Source organism: Phalaenopsis equestris, unplaced genomic scaffold (genome assembly GCF_001263595.1).
Source record: "Phalaenopsis equestris unplaced genomic scaffold, ASM126359v1 Scaffold000065, whole genome shotgun sequence".
Lineage (NCBI taxonomy): Eukaryota > Viridiplantae > Streptophyta > Magnoliopsida > Asparagales > Orchidaceae > Phalaenopsis > Phalaenopsis equestris.
Window position 1 is genome coordinate 226,792 of NW_018164507.1, and position 13,278 is coordinate 240,069.

The window sequence follows — 13,278 nt, forward strand, 5'->3', positions numbered from 1 at the left end:
ATCAGATGAATTACATTAATTAATTTTAATTTCATGAAATAAATTAATTTTTAACTAATTCATAAATTTTTAAAATTCCTTAATAACAATCAAGTTTAAAATTGCTCTTTCAAGCCTAGCTTGAGCCGGGCATAATTGGCATGAGTCAAGCTCGAGCTCAAGTTGAGCTCAAGGTACGAGCTTAATTTTGGTGCGGCTTGAACTCGACTTGAGTCATTCACACGTCTAATCTACCTCTTCAAATTTGGGAGGGGGCATATGCCTCCCCTTAAATCCACACTTGTGTTGATCTTAATTATATCCTATAAATCCCTATTTCCTGTAAATATGTTATAACAAAAGTATCATCCTAAATTTAGCAAGGGAGGCCGCACTTCCCCTCTCCTTACACCTGGAAATACATGTCAAATATGCAGAAAACATGGCCATACAACCCTAATGTATTGGCAAATAATTTCACCTCCTACCCATCCCCCAAATCTGACACAACTTTCTTAACCAGAACAAAACCAGAGGATTGGATCTTGGACACTGATGCTACGTCTCATCTCACAACCAACTCCCTTTTGTTTTTTGTTATATGGTTTAAGAAAAACATTAGTGAAACTAATCATAAAGATAATTAATGGATCATAGCTTTTCAAGTTTGAGAGAGGAATTAACAAAGAAGGGGCCCAAACTCGAAAATAGATAGATTGGACACCTAAAGTCACCTTTTTTTTTATGATTAGTTAGCAAATAAAGGAGCAAGGATCAATAAATAAATAATTGTTTTCTCACTACATAAATTCTTGGGAAATCTATATACATTTCACACAATTCTTATGGATTTATACATCTAACAGTTGATATTTACATTCATGATATCTTGTATTATAAATCTATGCATAAAAAATTACATTGGGTTGTCAAAGAAACTCATGTCTGGCTTGTTAAGAAATTCGTGTTTGATTCATTCGTTAAACAAGTGAGTCAAAAACGAACAATTATTTTGAGCTTGTTTATAAACAAGTCAAAGACGAACAAAAAAGTGTTCGTTCGTGTTCGGCCCATTTTGACTCGAAATAATTAAATAATAATATTTATTTTAATTCCTTTTTATATTAATTTTTTATATATATTAAACACATGTAAAATTTTATAATTTTTAAACATTATTTTGATGACATGTTTATAAACAAATATAAGTCTAGGTGATCGACATGTAAATACATAAAATTAGGGTGTTATGTGAGTAATGTACCACTATGGGAACCAAATTTACAGAATCTTTTTACTGAATTACCCGGAATATAAACAAAATAGCCCCTAAAAAAAACCTATTATTATTAATACAAACAACAACCAAATCCTTCTTAAAATCCAGTAACAATACCAGCCATCTTATCTAAAGTTTCAACATAATAAATCAACATCACTCTCTAACAAGCTTCCAACAAAATTGATCTTGCAGAACTCAGGAAACTGCAAACCAGCTTCCTCACAAACACGCTTTGCAACATGTTGGCATGACCTTAGATCCAAATAACTCAATGATTTACAGAACTGTAATATGATCCCTATAGCCACCACCGTAATCCTCGGCAAATTTCCGACCTTCAGAACCTTCAACTCTGACACAAAATCTCCCAATTTTAGTCCCTCAAAGCCTAAATCTGTTATTTTATCACAGGATCCAATATCAAGATCCATAAGATATCTACATTTTGAGAATATGAGGCTTAGTGTCAAATCCGTGATGTTGGAGCACCAATTCATTCTCAGAATTCTTAAGCTTTCGCAGCGGGATAGAGCTAAGGACCTGATTGACTCGTCGGAGATAAGACGGCATCCGCCGATCACCAATGTCTCAAGCTTATGACACGAGTTGGCCAATGATAGAATGGATCTCTCACCTACATTGCAGCAGTCTAAGAGCTTCAGGACCTTGAGAGATGAGGAGCATGTCTCGGCAACGCTGCAGATCCCAGCATCACCAACCTTCCCACACTTGCTGACATCGAGGCACTTAATCTGGCGGCAGCCGTCGACCAGCCCCATGATTCCGATGTCTGTTATTTTCGAACAGCCGGCTAAGTCGAGCTCTTCGAGATGATGACAGTTGTGAGAGAGAGCCGGAAGCAATTCGTCAGTGATGGCTCTGCAACCCACGAGCCGTAGTTTGAAAAGATTGCGGCATCCGTTGACGATGGGGACCAGTCCCTTGTCAGTCAGTTTTTTGCAGTCAGAAACATCTAAGGACTGAAGACATGGTAGACCGTTGCCAACTGTTACCATTCCAGCATCAGTGATACCTATGGCATAGAAATATTGTTTTAGCAAATTCATGGATTATAACACGATCAAAGGTCAAATCTAGACTTATTGAACTAAAGTATCTTCAAGTTTGAGAGATAATAATCAAAAAAGGCTCAAACTCTAAAAAAAGGCATTTACATGCAAACCATTCAATTCTTATGTATTTACATATCTAACACCTAAATTTTACCATGTACATTTATACCACACAAAATTTTCATATCACACCAAAAATATCACTATTTTAACTTCTAAAAAGCGAAATATGGGTCCAATCTAATTGTTTTCAAAGAGAATAGCCTTCCTCAATTGGGTCAGCCACCGTCCTGTGTTCCTCTATCATCTAGTAATGATGATTAAATACCTTCAAATTCATTGCACTGATAACAAGTTAGCCAGATCTAACCAAAACCAATTTCACCAGTCTTTGTAGAATTTGGAATTTGCCGCGACAAATGAACTTATGCTCTCGTCCTTTGTCTTATAGTTATCAATCCCTATGTGTATATGCTCGGTCGCATGAATTTCATGGCGAGACTTGAAACTTTTCTTATGTCTTCTTCCAATTTTTTTCCCGCCTCCTAGTGGATCTCATAAATACTCTCCAAGAATTATGTGCTCACTATAACAATTCATAAGAGCACTTGGTCTAATGTTTGCCAGAGAAAACAAACTAGCAAAACATAGAGATCCCCTTCGAGAAAAAATGTGCTTGCCACATGAATCTTGTAAATTTCTGAAAGGATTTGTAAGTTCATTTGATCCTATGTTTATCACTGCGATCCTTGCACTTTTCCCGTGAATTCTTCAGAGTTTCTTTCACTTATTATTGTTGCGTGGTATATAGAATAGAACGATCGACGACGAAGCGAAAAATAAAACAAAAAAAATTCACACCAGAAAAGAACACACAGATTTACGTAGTTCAGCAAATTTTTGCCTACATCCATGGAGTTGCAGAGAATTTTATTAATTGAGAAATTTACACCAGTCAATCGCTTCAACAATTACAACAGAAATATCTTTCTCTCACTTCTTCACTCTTCTCACTCTACACCGCTCTACACCGAGATAGATACACCGAAGAAAAAGAAAAATGTACAAGAGAAAAAACTTATTTCTCTTTTGCCACAAATCACCAAGAAGAAGTCATTTTTCCTTTTATCAGTGAGCCACCCTACAGGAGAACACCAAGAGAGCGGAAGCTTGCGATTCCTCCTCTCGTTTGAACCACTCACACACCAAGGAATCAAGAAAGAGCACTTATCTTCCTTTTTGTCGTAGAAGCTTTTTCACCAGCGAAGAAAACTGAATAGCGGGAGGCGTTCATGAAGTAGAGAGACAGTGGCTTTCTATTTTTCGCAATAGAGAGACTTAGTGCACGACTTTCCTGTTTTGCGAACTGAAGAGGCGGGAACGGGTAACAGTTTTTATTTTATTATTTTTATTTTTTTTAACCGGGCTCCACACTAACAATTATAACTCCTAAATTTCCTCCAGGAATCGTCATCCTCATGACATTTCCAAGCCAAAAGGGCACTAAAACAGGCACTCCAAACACACGACAAAAGGTAGCTTTTATGTTAATCCCCCCGAATGACATTAGCAAGGAAAAAGTGCATGTATTGAAAATCATCATCCCAAATGTTTGGATGTTATAAATTTTGACTTCTTAACATATAGATTATGTTAATATTCATTGTTGAAAACAGAAAAGTATTGTTATCAAGTTATTTAAGGAAAAACTAAAGCTGCCTACTGCATAGCTTTTCACATGATATCAGAGCTCATTGAGGTACTCCATTACCTACAATCACATTTCTATTTCTCTTACTACAAACAACGGATCCTGTCTTAATCTTCGCAAGGAAAATCCACATTCCTACAACAAACATCCGCTCCATCCCTCCCATTCCAAATCCTACGATAACAAAATTCAAAACATGCAATCTCAAACCCAAAATCATCCTCAATCTAAATACTTGCACTAAAATCCCTCCTGACCCGACAGCCTACACACATGCTGACAATGACTCTAATTGTGAAAATCCATGTCTCATGAGTTCATGGCTCTCCAGCAATTGGGGACGTGGGAATTTTTTTGCCCAATATTTAATATAATTAAAATATATATATATAAGAAATATTTGTTGCATAAATTTGCTCTAAAACTTATTTTTAGATAGATCTGAGTAGTCTAGTTGGCTTAATTTAGCAAAAATGATCAGAAGATAATTTACTTGTAACGAGAATGTGGAATTGAAGATTTATGGTGTGACGGCAGAACACAATTATTCTTCAAGTTCAAATTCTTTTAAGCATAGAGTGCGAATTTTGCATGTTAAGTTGTGGGCACCACACGAAAGCATGTGGAAATATTATATTTAGTTTCGTATTGGATGTTGTTTGTTATATGCTAGCGATTATCATTCACATATCAAACATGTTCGTCATGCAAAATTTTGTCCAGATTTGGTGAGAATTTAAGAAAAAGTGGTGTCGGTCTGTTCCAAATTTGGGATAAACTTGAGAGAAATATGCGGTGCACATGATCTATAGCAAACACACTCATGATTTGGTCAATTTCAATCTACCTGCATTAAAATGCACATACCACCAAATTCCTATATATTTACATATCCAACGCCTAGACTTTACTTCTTACATTTATACCACCCAAATCTTTCATATCACAACAAAAATACCACTAGTTTAGCTTTTAAAAAGAGAAATACACCATTCCCAGCATAGATAAAGGTGGCATATATGTAAAAATTGAAGCATAGGTGTTAGATATGAAATACATTGGATTTGAGTGGTATGTATGTAAAGCTTCCTAAAATGTAATGAAAGGCATTGATCCAAAACGTGAGGAATCAAGCAACCAAAGGGTGGTTAAATAATCCTAGTATCCTGAATACAAGAATGGTAGGAAACTATGGACAGGCCCATGGATGATGTTATTCCTTCTAGTCTCTCGCTCTTGCTACAGTTTCCCTTGAAATGGCTGTAATTTGTTGTCCGGTCTACTAAATCTAAATTCTGAATAGAAAGATGGAAAGAGGTAGATGGTTGCTACCTTTAGCCTTAAAAAACTGGAGAGAGAGAGATAAAGTAAGAGGATGGATTGAAGAAGAAAACTCAAATCTAGAATTAAAACTCAATTTTTTATTTCTTCAAATAGATCATATGTGTAATACAAAAATTAAAATTTTTAAATAATGTAGGAACCAAGAAGAGAATATCTCCTAAATATTTGAATTCTAAGCCTAAATTTCCTAAATTCTAGAAAACCAACTCAAAAATACAAGGATGGACTACTTCATATGGGTCCAACCTAATTGTTTTCAAAGAGAATAGCGTTTCTTTATTGGCGGCCTCCATCTTGTGTTCCTCTATCATCTAGTAGTGATAATTAAATACCTTCAAATTCATTGCACTGAAAACAAAGTGGGCCCTCATATGGGAAGACAGATCTAACCAAAAAACATTTTTGACCAATCTTTGTAGAGTTTGGAATTGGCCATGACAAATGTGCTCTCGTCCTTCGTCTTCTAGTTTATCAATCCCTATGTGCATATACTCGGTCACATGATTTTCATGGTGAGACTAATACCTTTCTTATGCCTTCTTCCATTTTTTTCCGCCTCCTAATGGATCTCATGAATACCCTACAGGAATTATCGTGCTCGCTTTAACAAATCATAAGAGCAATTGGCCTTATGTTTGTCAGAGAAAACAAACTTCCAAAACATAGTGAACACCTTGAAGAAGGATTGTGCTTGCCAAATGAAGCTTGTAAATTTCCTAAAGGATTCGTAAGTCCATTTGATCCTATGTTTTATCATTGCAACCTTGCACTTTTCCTGTGAATTCTTCAAGTTTCTTCCGCCTAGTGGAACTCTTAAATTTCCTCCGGAAATCTTCACGGTCACTACATTTCCAAGCCAAGATGGCTCTACAACAAGCACTCCAAACACACCAAAAAAGTTGGCTTTTATGTTAATCCATGGATGGCATTAATAAGTGCATGAATGAAAAATCAACATCCCAAATCTTTGGATGTCATAAATTTGGACTTCCTAACATATGGGTTATGTTTGATTCACCAACTCTGTCTGCTCATTCATCCATGGATGTGACAAAACACATTGAGCTATACAATACACATTCGGTTATAATCTCCGCATGGTCTAATGGCCCCCACTGCCCTAGGCATAACAACCATAGAAAATTTTAACCTCTCATCATCACACTCACAAATACTATATATACACCCTCCTTGTACAAAAATAGATACGAATGAAAGTTGATATAAATATGCATTGTTGAATATAAAAAAGTATTGTTGTCAAGTTATTTTAGGAAACGCTAAAACTGCATACTGCATCGCTTTACACATGATATCAGAGCTCATTTAGGTAATCCATTACCTACAATCACATTTCCATTTCTTTTTATTACATACAATTGATACTCCCACTTAATCTTCCCAAAGAAAATCCACACTCCAACAACAAACAACCGCCATTCCATCCCTCTCATTCCACATCCTATGATAACAAAATCCAAACTATGCAATCTCAAATCCAAAATCATTCTCAATCTGAATACCAGCAATCAAATCCCTCCTGGCCCGACAAACTACACTAAGTTGTCAAATGTTCTGACTGGCGAAAAGCCATGTCTGATGAGTTCATGACTCTCCAGCAATTGGGGATGTGGAAGTCAGTCACTCCAACATTCCAACCACCTTAACTTGGGATGCAAATCGAACTTTAAAACAAGACTTCACTCAAATGGAACCCTTGCTCGTCACACAGCCAAGTTGGTTGTGCAAGGTGACACCCAAAAATATAGAATCAATAATGCAGAAATGTCCAATCCAATTACAACTATCCCCACAATAAGAGCTCTCCTTTAAATAAATCATGCCAAATCAAACAATCTAGATATTTCCAATGTCTTTCTCCATGGAACATTGGAAGACACTGTTGAAATGACACACTGTCAGAATTTAGGGGCTCTCAACATCTCAAATAAATATGCAAGCTAATAAAAATCATCTATAGACTCAAACGGACTCCAGGGCAGTGGTATTTCACCTTTAAAGGATTCCTCAAGCAATTGGGATTCGCTATCAATTTGACAAGGAAGCCAGCCCGCCAACATTCCAACCACCCTATCTTGGGATGCAAATGGAGCTTTAGAACAAAACTTCACTCAAATGGAACCCTTGCTCGTCACAAAGCCAAGTTGGTTGTGTCGGGTAACACACAAAAATATAGAATCAATAATGCAAAAACGTCCTATCCAATTACAACTATGCCACAATAAGGGCTCTCCTTTAAATAAATCATGCCAAATCAAACAATTAGATATTTCCAATGTCTTGCTCCATGGAACATTGGAAGACACTATCGACATGACACTACCAGAATTCAGGGGCTCTCAACATATCAATTAAGTATGCAAGATAATAAAAGTCATCTGTAGGCTCAAAAAGGCTCCAAGGCAGTGGTATTTCACCTTTAAAGGATTCCTCAAGCAATTGACTTCTGCACGGAATGAAAACTTGGCAGCTTTTTTTCCTATTTATGTAGATGACATCTTAAATATACAAAACAACTTATACAAACACTGCAAACAAGATTCAATCTCAAGGATAGGCTCTATATCAACCTTTCTTGGAATTCAATTCCAACTAATTACACCACAAGGATACCTACTACATCAACAACATTACATTCTGGACAATCCTCACAAAATCAAGATGCAAAACTGTTAACAGAAATTATAAGAAAACACCCTACATACTACAGCAAATCAAAAAAGTGCTCAGATATCTTAAAGTCACTATCAAACATGGTATGTTCATCACTCGAGAAGACCTTACCTTAACAACATACTCATGTGAATAGGGCAAGCAATGACGCTAGCCGGAATTCCATAATTGGTTGCTACTTCCTGTTGGGATCTACACCAATTCAGTGAAGAGTCCAAAAACATACGACGGTAGCAAGATCCTCCATAAAAGCCAAATACCGAGCCCCAGCTGTTGCCACAACCAAGTTGATTTGGCTCTATCAACTACTCTAGGAACTTGGGCTCTCCTTTGAACAGTGCACATCTCTCTGTGAAAACACCTCTGCAATAGCAGTCGCCAACAACCTAGTTTTTAGAAGATGCATCAAACATATGAAAATCAATTTTCACTTCATCCGCGACCACATAGCCATCAAAACTCTACAAATTTGCCACATCAACTCCTAGGAACAGCTAGCTGACATCTTAACCAAGATCCTTTCCATCTACAGATTTAGACATTTGAGGGACTAACGCAAGATCCAAGCACTAGAACACACTACACACTGAGTTATACAACACACGTTCAGTTAAGCAACACGGCCTAATAGTCTCCACTGTCCTAGCCATAACAATCAAAAGAAATTTGAGACCCTCATCATTCACTCTCATCACACTCACAAATACTATATGTACATCCTCCTTATACAACAATACATATGAATTTTAGTTGAAGTAAATATTCATTGCTCAATATAGAAATGTATTGTTGTCCAGTTATTTTACGAAAAGCTAAATCTACCTGTTGCATAGCTTGTCATGGGATGGAAGGTGATGCATTGATTCAACTTGGTGTCCATCAAAATCTAAAGAGCCTTCTAAAAAATACTAAAAAATCAGATGTTCAAGTTGGAAATAATAGATGATAGAAACCCAAAATGCTTCAAATAAATAGAGAAACAATTTTGCAACCTGCCCTCCTATATGTTCTTTTGCACAAAATAAACAACAACTAAACGGTCCATTACAATGAATAGATAGTTTAAAACCTCAACGTACCTCAAATAATCCCCCAAATAAGTCCATCAAAATGGACTCCCTTTGCTATTGATACAAAAGTGTGTACAAACCCATCTTCTGGTGTGAAATCTAGATGAATTGGAGAGTTGATATTCTTTCAAAAATTTTCACGCTGTGCAACTTTAACAAATAGATGAAGCACATAAAATTTTTTTGTCTTTCGTACACTAAAGCACCCTGCTACTCTTAACGTATGTGCCTCCTATATCCAAGCCAAATGACCAATGTTTTTAGGCATACAACTAATCTCAGTGTTGCAATAGATTTTCATTGATTATGCTTGTTTAGCTAGATACTAGTGAAAGTGATGGCTCAAAAATTGTATTTTGTTGCCAAGACTTTCTATAGCCTCCTAGTGGACCTTCAAAAACATGATTGCATCTAACAACTATGAAACTTGTTCAATTTGTTTTTACGGTTTTTATGGGCTTCCAACACCTGCTAAAAGCCTTAATCTCTCATGCCAACTTAGTTTACATCTAAAAATTCACAGATAAATTTGGAGATGCATCACGTTAGTTGTAATCATCAATCAACTCCTCGGTCTGGCAATTAATATTGATTCTTGATGTTCATTTTGCTCGATGCATTAAAATGCACATCCATCATTCATGATCCACCATCCATAGCCAGCACAAGTACAACTCATTCATATGGTAAGCTACACAAATAGATCGCTACATGCTCTATCAAGTCTGTCACCTAGAACCTAATCTCTTTAAACTCTAACTGAGAATGATGATTAATGAATTAATCAAGTAAAAGATCTATCATAATCAGTAGCCATCAATGCTCTACGGCTCTCTTGACAATAACCCTAAATATCTTGGGAAATGGAAGGAAACTCCCGCAAGTTTTAGTTCCTCTATTTCCTTGCCCTAGGAAGAATCAAGTGAAGAAAAAACAAAACCGATGGTATATGTTTGATTACCAGACACAATAAAAACAATACAAAATAAAGATAGGCATTAATCATCTTTTTTGTTTGAGGCATAAAATATCAAAATAAAAGGGAGGAATTTTTCTAGAAATAGTATAAAATATACCAATTTTTACCAATTTGAATTATTTTAGTCATCAATAGTACATGGTGTAGTGCTCCCAAAAGTATGATACCAAAGATCATCAGACATAACCTTGCAAGGAAATTCAATGATGCATCACTCCATAATTACAAACTAGAATGTGAACTATAGGTTCACCTTATACTGCACTTCCTCTTTGAACCAGTACAAGGAATAAGAATTTTGATGGCATGTGGCCTCCAACTTCAACCTGTCAATCAGCTCCTATAAATATTAAGTTCTTCTGACTTCCCGTTTTAAAGCTAAAATAAGTAGCAGCCATCTTGAAGTATATATTCAGCTTGAAAAGCTCTTCTTTGGCCTCATCATACACTGATCATGAGCTAAAATAGCCAATTTTGATATCCCCTTCTTTCATATAGCTTTTATGTACTTGTTATTCTATAGGACGTCACAACCACTACCACTATTCTAGCTACCCAACTAGTTGATCTTCTTGTTTTTGTTGATTAAGCGATGTAAGTGTTGTTTTGGAAGTGTTGATTGTTGTTTTTTGGAAGGTAATTTGTCCTCCATCACTTTTGCGGTAACAACATAGGAAAGAAACACTGAAGCACTAGGTTTAGGCAGAGAAGAATTCAGAGTCTAGAAATAGCACTAATTTTCTACAAAAATTTATTAACGCAAAGAACAGTCACAATCAAATACAATCACTACTTCCCGATCAAGACTACCAATCTTCACACAAACTAAATTTAAAAAAAACCACTTTTCACTCACATTGAAATCACCAACCTCTTAATTGCTCAGACAGGGAACTCACAACAGAGCGAAACTTGCAGCCATAAGAATGATCTGACTCAGTTACCCCAGGAAAGAGTGAGCAGAATGCTAACAGGGACAGGTCGAGCTCAACGATACAGAAAAATTGGTCAGTCATCCACCGGAGCAACATTGCGCCAGCTATAGCCCGGAGGCGTCTGCGCTGTATTCTGAATTCGAAGCCAGCGCATAAAGACGAGGGTGAAGGTATCTTCCTCCTCGTGCTCCAGATTGGTTAGCATCACACAGACAACGACATCTGTGAGAACAGGGTTGATGCCAGAGCGGGAATCTTCTCGATCCAAACTCTGTCGCTTCACCATTTTTGGTGGAACCAAAGATAAGAGAGATCGAGAAAAGAATTAGCAACTCAGGGTTGGATCAGTGGTCAGGGCTTACTAATAGAAACCAGAACAGCTCCGTTGGCATCAACAACTTGCGAATCTTCTCCGCCTCTACCATTTGCAGCAGATGTGCATTATTTTATCAAAATTAGAAAATTAGATTGAATCAAATTCTAATTGAATTCAATTCAAAATTGATCATAAGTGCAGCCCACTCGACCTTAGTAAACAAGAGCATCTTCTCTAACCATAAGATTTTGCGTTTAAAACTTAACATGTACAGGAGAGTAAGTTGTTGGTCATGCGGATCTGATTACAGTTGTCACTTTGGCCATCATTTATTTAATGAATCAAAACCTCCAAATAGAATAATTGATGGTTATATATTGCCTAAAATCACCATAAATCCAAAAAGTAGCATCTTATTAGCTCTTAGCTCATAGTCACAAGCTAATCAAATCAACAAAATCTTTTTATTAAAATAGCCAAAATATAAACAAAATAGCTTGTAAGAAAATTTACTTTAATAATACACATAAACATCCAAATGCTATTTAAAAACCCGTAAAAATATAGTCAATCTTACCAAGTTTCAGCACGATGAATCAACCATAGGATCACTCTCAAATAAGCTTCCAATGAATTTTAATTCAGAAGGCTCAAAAACTATAAACCAGCTTGCTCACAACCAAGCTTTGTAATATGAGGGCAAGACCTTAGATCCATATAATTTAATTATTTATTATGGACTCCAAAAATTCGACGCCCCAAACTTTATTTGTTGTTGAGAGCTTTGTTGGGTCGAATTTTCAAAAAACAAATTGGAACATAGATAAGACATTGCTTAGAGATTTTGCCCTCATTTTGCAAGGACTTAATGTGGGGTTCAAGTTTCCAATAAGCATAAGCCCCTCTAGTTAATTACCCCTCCCGATAATGAGAAAGCACTTTCAATTAAGATTAGCATTTAACACTGAATATTTAACATATAGTAGTGTGAATTTTGAATAATGTTTTTCTCACTTGAATACATAGATAATTCATCTATAAATAGGTGAGTACAAGAGAAATAAAAAGAGGAAAGAAATCTTCCTACAATAAAGTAATTCCTATAATTATGGAATAAACATAAATACCAATAATTAAGGAATTACCCTTTTTATATTATGACTTAAATATAGCAAGTATTAAATAGAATTAAAGTAAATAATAATGAGGAGCGTAATTCCACACTCTCCCTCAAGGTGGGTTGTACATATTGTACATGCACAACTTGTTGGTTAGTTCATCAAAACTGGACTTAGAGAGAGCCTTGGTGAGAATGTTTGTAGTTTGGTCTCTAGAAGGAGTATAGACCAATTCAATGATTTCATTGTTTACCTTCTCTGAAATGAAGTTCCGATCAATCTCAATGTATTTCGTTCGGTCATGATGAACAGAATTCTTTACGATATTGATTGCAGTTTGATTGTCACAGAACATCTTGATAGAATTTTCTCCCATAATTCCAAGCTCCTTGAGAAATCTTTTGATCAACATTCCTTCACAGATATCAAGTGTCAGTGCTCTGTATTCTGCTTCTGCACTACTCTAAGATACCACCGATTGCTTCTTGCTTCTCCATGTCACTAGATTTCCGCATACATAAGAACAATACCCAGAGGTTGATCGTCGGGTGGATATATCTCCTGCCCAGTCAGCATCAGTAAAGACTTCTACTTTTTGACTATCATTCCTTCTGAATAATAATCCTTTTCCAGGTGTCATCTTTAAATATCTTAAGATACGGTTGACAGCTCCCATATGTTCCTCAGTAGGACAGTTCATGAATTGACTTACTATACTTACTGAAAAACTTATGTCTGGTCTGGTGTGGGATAAGTAAATAAGTCTTCCAACAAGCC

The 13,278-nt window shown here is 36.1% G+C and overlaps 1 protein-coding gene across 1 annotated transcript in view; it reads right to left on the reverse strand.

Annotated features, from left to right (window-relative positions):
* Positions 1–1,290: 1,290 nt before the first annotated feature.
* Positions 1,291–13,278, reverse strand: part of LOC110019654 (uncharacterized F-box/LRR-repeat protein C02F5.7-like) — a 20,928-nt gene continuing 8,940 nt past the window's right edge. The window contains exon 2 of the mRNA XM_020717411.1: positions 1,291–2,294. Coding sequence (XP_020573070.1) covers positions 1,396–2,294 — 899 coding nt within the window. The 3' untranslated portion in view covers positions 1,291–1,395. The remainder of the gene's footprint in view (positions 2,295–13,278) is intronic.